This window comes from Rhipicephalus microplus, chromosome 6 (genome assembly GCF_043290135.1).
Source record: "Rhipicephalus microplus isolate Deutch F79 chromosome 6, USDA_Rmic, whole genome shotgun sequence".
In the NCBI taxonomy this organism is placed as follows: domain Eukaryota; kingdom Metazoa; phylum Arthropoda; class Arachnida; order Ixodida; family Ixodidae; genus Rhipicephalus; species Rhipicephalus microplus.
Genome location: NC_134705.1, coordinates 164,103,800 through 164,115,934, shown reverse-complemented (window position 1 = coordinate 164,115,934; position 12,135 = coordinate 164,103,800). Strand labels below are relative to the sequence as shown.

At 44.4% G+C, this 12,135-nt stretch overlaps 1 protein-coding gene across 1 annotated transcript; it reads left to right on the top strand.

The window, feature by feature from the left end:
• The first annotated feature begins 687 nt into the window (after positions 1-687).
• On the top strand, positions 688-8,870 carry LOC142766070 (uncharacterized). Its single transcript, XM_075867898.1, has 10 exons — positions 688-726; positions 1,536-1,583; positions 2,355-2,469; positions 2,663-2,731; positions 2,944-2,994; positions 3,317-3,358; positions 3,421-3,480; positions 3,561-3,623; positions 3,774-3,839; positions 4,718-8,870. Exons 1-10 carry the CDS (start codon positions 688-690, stop codon positions 4,735-4,737), a joined length of 573 nt encoding a protein of 190 aa, XP_075724013.1. The 3' UTR covers positions 4,738-8,870.
• The last annotated feature ends 3,265 nt before the right edge of the window (positions 8,871-12,135 follow it).

The window sequence follows — 12,135 nt, the reverse complement described above, 5'->3', positions numbered from 1 at the left end:
AGGCGTTCCAGTGGTAGCTTGTAAGGAGCCGCGGTAGTAGCTTGCAAGGTAACCGCTGTCCCACGGCTTCTCGATCTTTACAGGCACAATGAAGTTCTTAAGCTTCGTGCGGCGTTGCAGCGTGCCGCGCGACCCACCAACGATTACGACGTCATCGCTGGATTCCGTTGCTTCTCCGGCACTGCTGGAGCTCGTTGTTTCCGCACCTTTCGACGTCCCTTGGCAAGGCGTTCCAGTGGTAGCTTGTAAGGAGCCGCGGTGGTAGCTTGCAAGGTAACCGCTGTCCCATGGCTTCTCGATCTTTACAGGCACAATGAAGTTCTTAAGCTTCGAGCGGCGTTGTAGCGTGCCGCGCGACCCACCAACGATTACGACGTCATCGCTGGATTCCGTTGCTTCTCCGGCACTGCTGGAGCTCGTTGTTTCCGCACCTTTCGACGTTCCATGGCAAGGCGTTCCAGTGGTAGCTTGCAAGGAGCCGCGGTGGTAGTTTGCAAGGTAACCGCTGTCCCACGGCTTCTCGATCTTTACAGGCACAACGAAGTTCTTAAGCTTCGAGCGGCGTTGCAGCGTGCCGCGCGACCCACCAACGCTTACGACATCATCACTGGATTCCGTTGCTTCTCAGGCACTGCTAGCGTTGGAGTCCGGGTTCTCGTCTGGGCACCGCCGACCATCGCTGATGGGATGGTCCGACGGAACAACAACGTCGTCGCAAACTTTTCGGCAAGCAGGATCCTCTAAGACGGGCACGAGCAACGGAGGTTCGCGTTGCGCAGAAGACGCGTCACACTGAGACGAACCTTGCTTTGGCCGCGGTGGCGCTACCGTGGACATTTTTGTCAGTCAGAAATGACCCAAGCGCGTGAAAGGCGGCACCTCACACTGTCCGGAGATAAAGTCCCTGAAAAATAAACTAAAGTAGCACCATTCGTGTCAATGTGCAGACTCCTCTCCCCTCGCGTGCATTGCAGATAGTAAACGACGCTAGTTGAGGGGCTGTATGGCTCCTGGCCGCAAAGATGAGCTTGTGCTCATGTTTCCGTTAAAGCGCATCGCGACGCTGCGGTTCTGGGCGATGCACCAAAAGAGTGATTGAGAAAGAAAATGTATAAAAAGTAACGTTAAATACGACGATGTGACGTGTATATAAGCAAGTGGCATGCAGTGTCAAAAGACATCACCGCAAGCACGCTATATTCAACGAGATAGCCCACCGTTTGCATGCAGACGCACTCAGCGGTGACGCTCTCGATGGCAGCGCCACTGCTGTCCGTGTAATAAACTCGGCGGTGCTAAGCATCTGCAGCATGACGCACTAGCCTTTGTGAAGGTATCGCAAACGCCATTTTGTTTGTGCACTTTCGCGGTGTTTGTTTGTGGCTAGGCGTGCGCGCTTGGTATTGTTGTGTAGCCGGAGTTCGACCGCGCGTGAGTGTGTGCACGGTAATCCTGCACGTTTCGGGACGCCGAGCTGCTGTGCCAGCGGTTGAAAAAGCAGGTACAGCAGAGGAAAGAAGCTATTTTCGCTTCAGCGCATCGGAAGGACTGACTTGGACCTTGTATCGTCGCGGCTTTGTGAGGTGAGTACCGGCGAGCTAAACTCTATCGTTTCGCTTGTATTCGTGTTTACAGTGTTGCGGTACCGTCAAGCTCGAGGATCACACATAGAGAGTAACCGCGTCGATGGTAAACGTGCATGCCAGTTGAAACGCGTGCCGCGTTTAGTGCCGTGTAAACGTTGCGTCTCTGGCTTGATCCATGCCGATCGCGGCGGCTGCATTTTCGATTGAGGCGGAAATGTTGGGGCCTGTGTACTTAGCATTATATGCACGCTATCTAATACCAGGTGGTCGAAATTTCCGTAGCCCTCCGAAAGGGCGTCCCTCATAATCAAATTAATAATCAAATATAATAATCAAATTATCACTCGTTTGATCCAGAAATAATCGTCGACTATGTTACAAAGTAAATGTAATGGATACATTCAAGTGCTAAACTAAACTTTGTTTATTGACCGACGTATAGTTGAATGACTCCCGCGTGTATGTGTGTATGGGTGTAAGGACTTTATGTATAAAGGCGTGGGCAGCGACCTGAATGTCGCATCATTTCGTTTAAGCATGTGCTCCAGCGCGATCAGTATTCAGAAGCTCTGTGGTTGAAATAAGGACACGCAAGGCTAAATGGTGCGTATTTTTACATACTGTACGCACCGTGTGCTAGTCTGGTGAGAAGAGAATGTGGCAAACAGTGCGTAGTCGTGCACGTGTTGACACTAAAAGTTATTTTAGTTTCTTTTATAGCGTGCTGTTTCATTGTGTAACAGTGGCCGCGAATATTTTCTTACCTAGGACCACTTCACTGCGGACCACTTCGAGCCGATACTGCTGCGCAAGTTTGGTACTAAAAAGTTGAAGAGAGACGCGGCGCCTACGATCTTCAGTCAAGAGCATTTGCAAACGTCAGGTAAGCCAATGGCGTTAAAAAACTGGAGAATGTTTAGTCCGTCTTTATTGTTTTCTGCATCACCCATAATTACTTCTCAGCCTTTCACTAACCTGAAACATGTCGTCTTGCATATAGGTGTTGTGCACTGTTTGTGTATGTATAGCTAATGGCTTTTCTTTGGTATATAATGCATTTTTTTTTCATTCTCAAGAATGCAATGATTCAGCCCGCTCATCTTGTGGCCTTAATCTACTACTAACAGCAGCTGCTCTTGTTGATGGTGAGTTGACGGTTAATCACATCTCATGCCTTTTCTCTCTTCGTTATCATTAATACATGTTTGGATTATGCAGAAGCCAAAGAGACACACTGCCCATCAGCTACGAATGTGCTTCTGACACCAGCTGCTGTTGATGCTGAGTTCTTACTGCATTTATTACTTACCGTAATTACAAACATGCTTTATGCCTTCATTGATGTTATAATTTGCAGGCTATGGAGCCAACAGTGATGCCGCTCAAGCAGGGTTAGGTTCTTCACAAGGTAACGTAGCTAACACACATGCTGCATGTAGTCGAAGCATTGTAACGGCTTGTAACTTGTATCCATTGGTTTATATATTTTACAATCATGCCTGTAGGGGTGTGCTGCAGATCCACAACATTTCGCTCCACAGTATGGTGTTCAGCACATTGCAAGCATTGAAAGCATTGTCGCTTGGGTTTTGGCATGCATTCTTATTACTGAAAAATTGTAGTACACCTGTGCATATTGTAAATGCTTGAAGTAGTATTGATGCTTGTTTGCCAAAATGCGATGTAACAGAGATGATGGTCTTCTTCAATTTGTCTTTATCTTTTTTTAGGTCACACTGCCACTGATTCACCACCATCGGATTTTCCAGAAGGTAATGGCAGTGACATGTTGCTTTGAAATTTCACATAATTCATTGTTGATCTCATGTTGCAGATGCACCTTCAAGTTCCGAATGCGACGCACTGCCAGCTTGTTCAACAGCTTGTTCAGCAGGTGAGTGCTACTTTTCACGATTTGTATAGGCATGCGTCTGCCAGATGGCTTTGTTGGTTCCAACTATCATATGTGCGCAGGTGTGGAAACCACCCATGAATCGAGCTGCCAGCCATTTCAAGCTTTGACGGTGCCTGTTGAGTGTGAGTGAAATTTCTGTTCAGTATCGTATACACTTTTTAATTTTAGTCACTGGCCATCCCTCATTGCCTGTGCTGCAACTGTGCTAATTTAAAGCTTTGGTGACTGTACCGGTCTTCAGTACTACTAATAAGATTATCCGTCATTTACAGCTCAGCAGAACTTTTGTGCTGCCTGTGGAGGATTTCTGTCTGCTGAGGGCACAGCTGATGTCACCGGTAAGTGTTCAGTGCTACTGTTCTCACACACTATGCAATATACACTTGAGTGTAACACATCGCTGCCTACAGGAAATTACGTGCACGCTCATAACAGATTGATATATTGGTGCATTTAATAGTGCGGATGCGCTCCAAGTACTGGTGCCCTGTTTTGTTTCTTTTGCTGGTATGCTCATTCTTGTAAAGCGAGAGTAGTCGCACACAGCGTAAGTTTATTGGAGGAACATTTAAGCTGTGTTTTGTGTACAGTAATGCATAGCACACTGCTACACACTGCACAACATCATCACACTATCACTTGTGACACGCAATCAGCTGCCGTCTTGTAGCAACTCTGTCAAAAAAAGCTACAACAATGGAACCATGGCACTCTCCCCACTTTGTTTGAAATAGCCACTGCCATTGATAACCCTACGTCATAGCCGAGAGTACGTGCCATATATTCATGTCTTTACTCATTACTAACTATTGGCATAGCAAGGAGGTCATACACCGAACACTTGCTGCTCCCAAAATGTCTTTCTGTCTTCACACGCAGAGTACAAAGTGAGACGTGACCACACTTGACTGTCCTAACCATATTTCGGATCAAGGACAGGCCCCCACCAAAAAAAAAGTTCAGCTGCACGCATTGCGGGTTCTCCGCAGCTCCATTTGTCCCTCTTCATTGAGCAACAGTGTCAGCTTATGCTGTTTGTTAAAACCACTGTTGTGTTCTCAAAAAGTTACGCTTACACCTTTGTGCTGAATAATATGCAGTGGCCCTGATTTTTTTGTTTCTTTAAATCCTTATGGTTCTCCCTCACATGCTAGTCTGGGTTAAATAGTGAAATTTTCAAACTCTTGTCACTCCCTGCTCAATCTGTACTTTGCAGGCAGGCTCCAGTTCAAGTAGATGAAATGCTGATCAAGCAGTAGTAGCTGCCCTTCACAAAAGAATAGCTACATTGGAAGAGTGCTTGAACAACATGAAGCGGAAAGTTGCTACACTGCAACAACAGAAAAGCAGAGCAAACCGTCGAAACCATGAACTCACGTGAAACATCAAGAAGTACCTGTCACAAGATCAACTGCAAGGCATGTGGACTTCCAGTATGCGAGGGAAGCAATGGTCTACAGAGACTATACAGAAAGGCCTCGAGCTCCGTTTGGCATGTAGATCCAGAGGCTACAATGCGGTCAGGGAGCTTGCTGTACCCCTTCCAAGTGAAAGAACTTTACAACGTCGTGTTGAAAACTACAAGCTCTCACCAGGAATTCTACATGAGGTTTTGAAGTCCCTTGCTTTAAAGGTGAAAGAATGGTGTAGCTGAATATATTTGTTACATTTATTCTTGCGAGCATCTCTTTCAGCAGTACACCTTGAGCGAAAGGTGAAACCTTTTCCACAGCCTTCCACTATGGCATGTCTCATGATCGTATCATGGTTTTCGCACGTAAACCCTAATATTTATTAAGCTTTCATGTGTTGCTAGTGCCAGTGTTAGTGCCTGTCACTGTGCTCTTTGTCGTGCACGTTTTAGCGGCTATTCATAAAGTTTCCACAACATATTCTCACCTTTCCTTCATTTATGACTTCAGGTCCTCTAACTAGGCACAATTCCACATAAATTTCAATAGGTGATAATCTTCTTGCATGCAAACATCGAAATACAGCTTGCACTGTGCACAGCCTGTTTATTCTTGAAAAGCATTGTATTTTAAATGTCTTTATTAATGCCTTTGTTGCCTAATGCATGTTGCATATTTCAGATAACCACCATGAAGGAGCATGAGAGGCATGCAGTTCTGATGCTCGATGAAATTCAGTTGAGCTCAGGGCTTGTGTTTGACCAAACGACTGGCACTGTTATTAGGAGGCCAACTTTACCTTTGGCCGACAGTTCTCTGCCACATGCTGCAGTGGCAACGCATGGACTTGTTTTCATGCTGGGTGGGGTTACACATAGATGGAAGCAGACAGTTGCTTATCATCTTAGTTCAAGAACAGTTGATTGAAATTATTCAGGAATGTGAAATAATCGGGGTTCGTGTAGATGCAGTCGTTAGCGACATGGGTGGTGGGAATATGGCGCTCTGGAGAGAATTTGGCATAGTTGTGGGAAAGCGTTCTGCGTCAAGAGTTTCTTGTTGTCATGCAGTTAACCAAAATCGCAAGCTTTATTTTATGGCAGACACCGCACATTTGCTAAAGAACTTGAGGAACCACCTCACACGTGGTCAATCGATTTTCCTTCCCGAAAATGTGGTCGAAAAGCACAAGCTGCTTTAGAATGAGGTTAACCTTGTGCCGATTCAGAAGCTGGAAGAAATAGACTCTGAACTGCAATTAAACATAGCACCGCACTTGAAACCATCCTTCTTGGACCCAGGACACTATGAAAAAATGAAAGTGGAGCCTGCATTTTCGTTGCTAAATCACGATACTGCAGGTGCACTACGTTTCCTGGTCCAAAGGGGAGATTTGCCCCAAGAAGCGTTGACAACAGCATGGTTCATAGAAACCTTTATAGGTGGTTCAAAGTACTGACATCACCTACAATGAAGCTTGGCATCAGCAAGTTAAATGATCCGAAATATGAGGACTCACTGATTTTTTGAAGGATATGGTAACTCTTTTTACAGATCTGAAGATAGGCTGTCCATCGAAACACGTGTGGAAGCCTGTGCAGATGGGCATAATTTTGGTGTGTAAAGTTGCATTGGAACTGCAGCATTATTATCTTAATGAGAAGGGCTTCTTTTTTGTTTTGCTCAGCCGATTTGCCCAAGATGCTCTTGAGAATTCGTTCTCCACTCTGAGGGCGAAGAATGCAGTACCAAAAGCTCTTCAATTTCGTAGTGCTATTCGAGCTGCTACTTTGGCACAGTTCTTTCGGCCCAGTAGAAGTGGAAGCTATGCTATCGACGATGCTCCTTCCCTAGTTGGCATCGAAAATTGCCATGCAAGAGCTCCTAACAGCAATAATACAGAAGCTCTTGAATATCCCAGTGATCTTCTTGACATAAGCATGATGGAACATGAGTCTTTTATTTACTTTGCTGGGTTTGTGGTAAAGAGTGTTGCAAAGCACACAGGGGTTTGTGAGCAGTGCAAAACTGCCACAGTGTCGAACGAAGCTAGTGTGCTCCCAAAGTTAAAATCCTACACTGATGACAGCAAGCTCGTATCACCAGGGCCAGCAGTACTTCATTTGCTCGAAACAGCTGAGAATATGTTTAGAGTGAATAGCAACAAGCTTCTGTGCAATGAAGTTCCAATTGGTCAACTTGTGGCCACCACTAATGACAGTGTGCCAAGCTGTCAATTGTTTTCCACCTTGCCACAACATTCAGGAGAGGTTGCTGAGAGTATTTTTTAAAACCAGGATTAACATTCTTCTGCAGAAAGAGAATATGCGTTTGGCAGCTGATGAAGCTAAAGATGCAAAAACTGGTAGACGTAGCATTGGAAAGCAGGCTGCTACAACCAATGTAAAATAGTGTGTATGCCTCATTTCTTTCGTGTTTTCCTTCCGTTTTTCTATGATGCATATGTGGTATGGCTTCTTAACCTAGTCTGTAGATACAGTACTCACTGATTGAAATGCAGGAATTATGGTCTGAGTAACGCACATACTTTTGTTGACACTGCGTTAAGTTCGGGTCATATTGGCATAATTTCGACTAGAATGTGTATATCAGAGCCAAAATTATCCTTAGAGGCTATATTTATCACGACATGACGTGGTTATTTCGAGCAGGTGTGCATACCAGTTGTCCCCAAAAAATTGATGTTGCGTTTGAATTCCCAAGTACCGTACATGAGGAACTGCAGTGTTTTGTCCTATTGTGATTTCATTTCAACAGTAATTACTTATCTTTGATCCATACAGTTCGGAGCAGATGTTTTCAGTTGCCGTCATAATGTCATTGAAATTTCTAACACCTTTGCCCTGTTTGTTTCAGTGTGTACATTTTGGTCCTTTATGAGCAGTTCCCTTTAAGTAGCTTGGGTGGTGTCTCGATCTCATTTACGTTGTAATTCTGTGTGACTAGAGTTCTTAATGAGAAGCTTTGTTAACTTAGCTAAGCCTATTTTTAATATTCTGTGTCAAGTGTCCCTGTTTTTCATTATGTTTCTCCTCACTCGGGAAATTTCGCTTACTTTCTGCCTTGGTGGTTTACCGCCTTAAATTTCTGCTTCAGATGTCAGTGTAGTAATGGTTTTGTTCATTGCCTCTGTGTCTGTTTTTTCGTTTTTCCTCTCTTTGCTTTGCATTTCTTGCCAAACGCAATTCTAAGCTTGTGTATTTTTATTTTGACTTCTGCTAGGTTGGCCTGTGGCTGATTTTCCTCTTGTTGTCTTGAGGCTGAAGCTATTGTTACCCTATGATTTTACAGCTTTGCACTTGTTGTTGAGGGCAATTATAAGCTTGTGTGTTTTTATTCCAACTACATCTGGGTTGGCCTCAATTTTAGTGGCTAATTTCGCTCTTCTTCTTTTCAGTTGGAGCTGTTGTTACCCTCACTAGTCTATGATTAGGTCCGTGGTTTTGCTGTGCCTATTACATCTGTTTTATTATGTCTTTTACGTGTATGTCCTGTTTCATGCCTACATATCTACATAATATGTTTTGCGCATCCCCAGTAGGGGCTTTTCATGTCTGCTTCCTATTCCTGTGCTTTCAAAAGTTCAATATGTGTACTTCATTTCATTCGCTAAATTCTACATGTGGAGTGTTAATCTTGATAAAGGTGTTTGGCACAAATTGCGTCCACTTGTCGCTAGTTGTGAGTGCACCATGAATGCCATTGCTTTTCTTTACTCTTGTCATTGTGATGTGCACGTATAGCAACAAGTCACCGCTAACACATATTTCATGTCATTTATTGTGTACACTGCATAATTATCATGTATGATTGAGGCAGTCCTGCATTTTCATAAAAGGTTGAATAAATGTCATATTTTGTGCCCTTCATTCAGTTTTTGCATAGAATCAACTGTACTTGAACTTTGGTGCTTATCAATAAAGTGACATTATGGAATGGGGTTTCCTAATGAATACCAGGCCCATTTGTACGCTCAACATATTGCATGCTATTATGATGGCATATGCATAAACATGTCACGCCATGAACATCCCAAGTATACGTGTTTACTCAATGCTGTCTTTCCAAACGCAGTCATTCTTATGTATTCATGCCAGGGAAGACCGAGGTGTGATGGATGTTGAGTGGCCTAGAGCCGGTATGTAAGTGTAAAACATTATTCTAAGAGAGATGTATTCTGCTTAAACAATGGAAACAATCATATGTGCAAAGAAGGAACTTGATGTAACACTGGACACAAACGGTATGGACCTCACCAGAACACAGAGGATAAACATTATGCACATTATCGCACTACCCCAACCTCTGTCCTTGTGAAATGCGAGCTGTTCGCACCTTATAATAATAACCAAGTAGCTTGAGATGCGTTATTCTTTATGGAGCAAGCTATGCTTACTCATTTTTATTGATTGTATTTTAACACACCTATTAAAAGAATAAAGGCATGGACGAGAACATAGGTAGAAAATTTCATTGGACACATGCTGGACTAACAACTGCAAGTCTCCAATTGGAATAGGTTTTACAACAATCGCAAATGTTAGTATGGTCGGGCTGCATGTACCCCTTGTATGCAGATTTTTAGGTCCTGTCGAGGATGTTAAACTCTCAAACACGTTGGCAGATAGAAGAGAAATGCAGGGAAAAAGGACAAAGTTCAGTCTTCATATATGTTTTATTTGTTGGGTTGCGCATTCAGCTACTAGATAGAGATGCTAAAAAGCACTATGCATGCACAAACGCTATCTTTTTTGTATTCTTCAGATAGTATTTCGTTTGTTTACCGCCTGTCTTACGTAATACTTCTATGGGCTCTATTGCCTCCTCAGCTGCGCTTTCTTTTTTTTCCAATATGAGCGAACTCACCCAGTTTTACACTAGTTTACATATCAATATACCTTCTATGCGGACTGTAACAAGCCACGTCTGTCAATATACGCGCACGATGTGCAGTAGTTGTTTAAATTATTGTACATCGAATAATGCGAGCAGCATATAACCTCACAGACCGAAGAAAGAATCAGCAAGACCATGTGAGCTGATTTTGTCAGCACTTGCCAGTAGTATCACATGGTCTAACTCGCCCACGCAGTCGCTTCATGCAATTGACGGTGAACTCGAACTGGTAGGCCCCGCGCCGACAACGTATATCTGAGTCTTTCCTTCGGCTGCGCACGGCGCTGTATTAAATATTGGTGTGGTGACCTTTTAAAGCTTTCGGTACCGACGGTCCAAGAAGAGCGTGCCAAACTCATAGTTGCTTTCGTAGTTTTTTCTACAGTAGAAAGGTTGGCTTCTTCGCACAAAACGCTTGCTTTGAAAACGTAGAACGATTCATTGCCTGTTTTGCGAGGGGTAGCTAGCTTTCTGTTCCTTCGAATCGACCAACGAACGAACGAGTAACGTCGCCACACTAACGATACAAAGAACTGTTCAGCGACGAATGAAATGCAAAGGAAGTGTACCGAATACGGAATACTAGCAACGCCAAGCACACACTAGGGCAGCGATGAAGAATCTCGGAAAGATGGCCGCCGTAGACTTTGCTTCTGTGAAGCGAGCGCGCGCTCCCCGAACAGACGCCACCGGCGTACCCTTTCAGCATACCCGAGGCACGGCCGCTCGATGAAAAACGCACGGCGCAGCAGTGCCCGAGCTGCCCAAGCGTGTGGCACATCCAGTGCGCCCGCGTGCTTTCGCATTTGTAGTTTCCTGGTAGACACTCTAGAGGCGCTGCTGTGGCTGCTGGGAGAGGAGGTAGAGGCGAAGGGGTGCGGTTGGCGCTATTTTAGTTTATTTTTCAGGGACTTTTATCCCGAGAACGTTCGATGTGCTGCGTGTTATGCGTGCCAGTAAACGCCAACCGAAAGAAGCAGTACCGAAGCCAGCGTCCATCGGCCAGCATCCACTGTACTCGCCGACTGAGGCTTGCAGAAGGTTCTTCGCCACGCGCTCTTTTTCAGGCAACTGATGAACTGAGAGCTGATCGACTTGCTAGCAGACACGCCACTTCAACTCGTTCGAGTGCACTCACCATGCGCGTCTCAGACACTGACTGACCCCCGTCAGGTTGGTTGCTATCGAAACGCTGAACGCGCGCAGAGGCCGCGCTCACAGTCATGCTATGGTATCGCTACCGCACACGGGAACGCTGGCGCTTGGTGACCCCTGTCAGGTTGGTTACTATGGCAACGCTGGCAGCGTGCGGAGGCTGCGCTTACAGCCATGCTACGGCTTCGCTACCGCACACGGGAGCGCTGGCGCTTGCTCTGCCCATTATATTTGCACTGAGTAACATCTATTGTAACACAACGAACGTGCACAGATTTTGAATATCTGTGAACGGTTACCAGCGGGGCGTACTGCATTTTATCGCACGTCAGTAGCATTGCTTAGCATTCGCTAATATTGCTGCATATTGACTAGATAATGGCTGATCAATAATCGGTTAAACCGATGCCAGATGTTGCCTTAACATTAATAATGTTGGCTACATATAAACAAGGTAGACCCGCTCGTTCAACGACAACGCTGCCGGCGTTCTATCGGTGTTGCTTATAAGCAAGTTGAAATAGTTCTGCAATTTTTTTTATTACTAAAGAAAAATAATTGCCGTTTATCGCCTACCTGTAATGAGTGAAAGATGCTTTTCTGCCTTGTTGGAAAAAGCAAACTTGATTTATGGAGTTATTAGTATACATAGTTTCTCACTTCCAGATGTTTATTCGCATGTCTCCGTCACAGTACTCTTCCTCAACGAGATTGTTCGTTCATTTGTTTGTCCATCTCTTTTTGTTTCTTTGTTTGTTTCCTTGCTTGTTTGCTTGTTTTTTTGCTTGTTTGTTTGCCTGCTCACTCGTTCATTTATTCGTTCACTCGTTTGTTCGCACGCTCATTTATTGCTTTGTTTGTTCATCCATTCATTCGTTTGCTTGTTCAATTGTTTGTTCGATTTTATGGTTGTTTGCTTGGTTGTTTGTTCATTGGTTTGTTTTTTCGTTCGTTTTTTCATTCGTTTGCTCACTCTTTTATTTATTTATTTGTTAGTTCGTTAGTTAGGTTGTTTGTTTCTTTGCTTGTTTCATTTGCTTGCATGCTTGTTTGTTCATTTTCACATTTTTTTTTTTCGCATTACTTCCTCTTCTCCGTTTCTTGAACGAATAACAAGGCCGAGAAAAAAACGACAGACAACGGCTCTGAT

What these genes read in the sequence shown, in the direction of transcription:
- LOC142766070 (XM_075867898.1), top strand. Translation starts at nt 688, where the DNA reads ATGGTCCGACGGAACAACAACGTCGTCGCAAACTTTTCG. An exon ending in TTCAACAGCTTGTTCAGCAG is followed by an intron (nt 3,481 to 3,560) that starts GTGAGTGCTACT and finishes ATATGTGCGCAG; the next exon opens with GTGTGGAAACCACCCATGAA. An exon ending in TTTGACGGTGCCTGTTGAGT is followed by an intron (nt 3,624 to 3,773) that starts GTGAGTGAAATT and finishes CGTCATTTACAG; the next exon opens with CTCAGCAGAACTTTTGTGCT.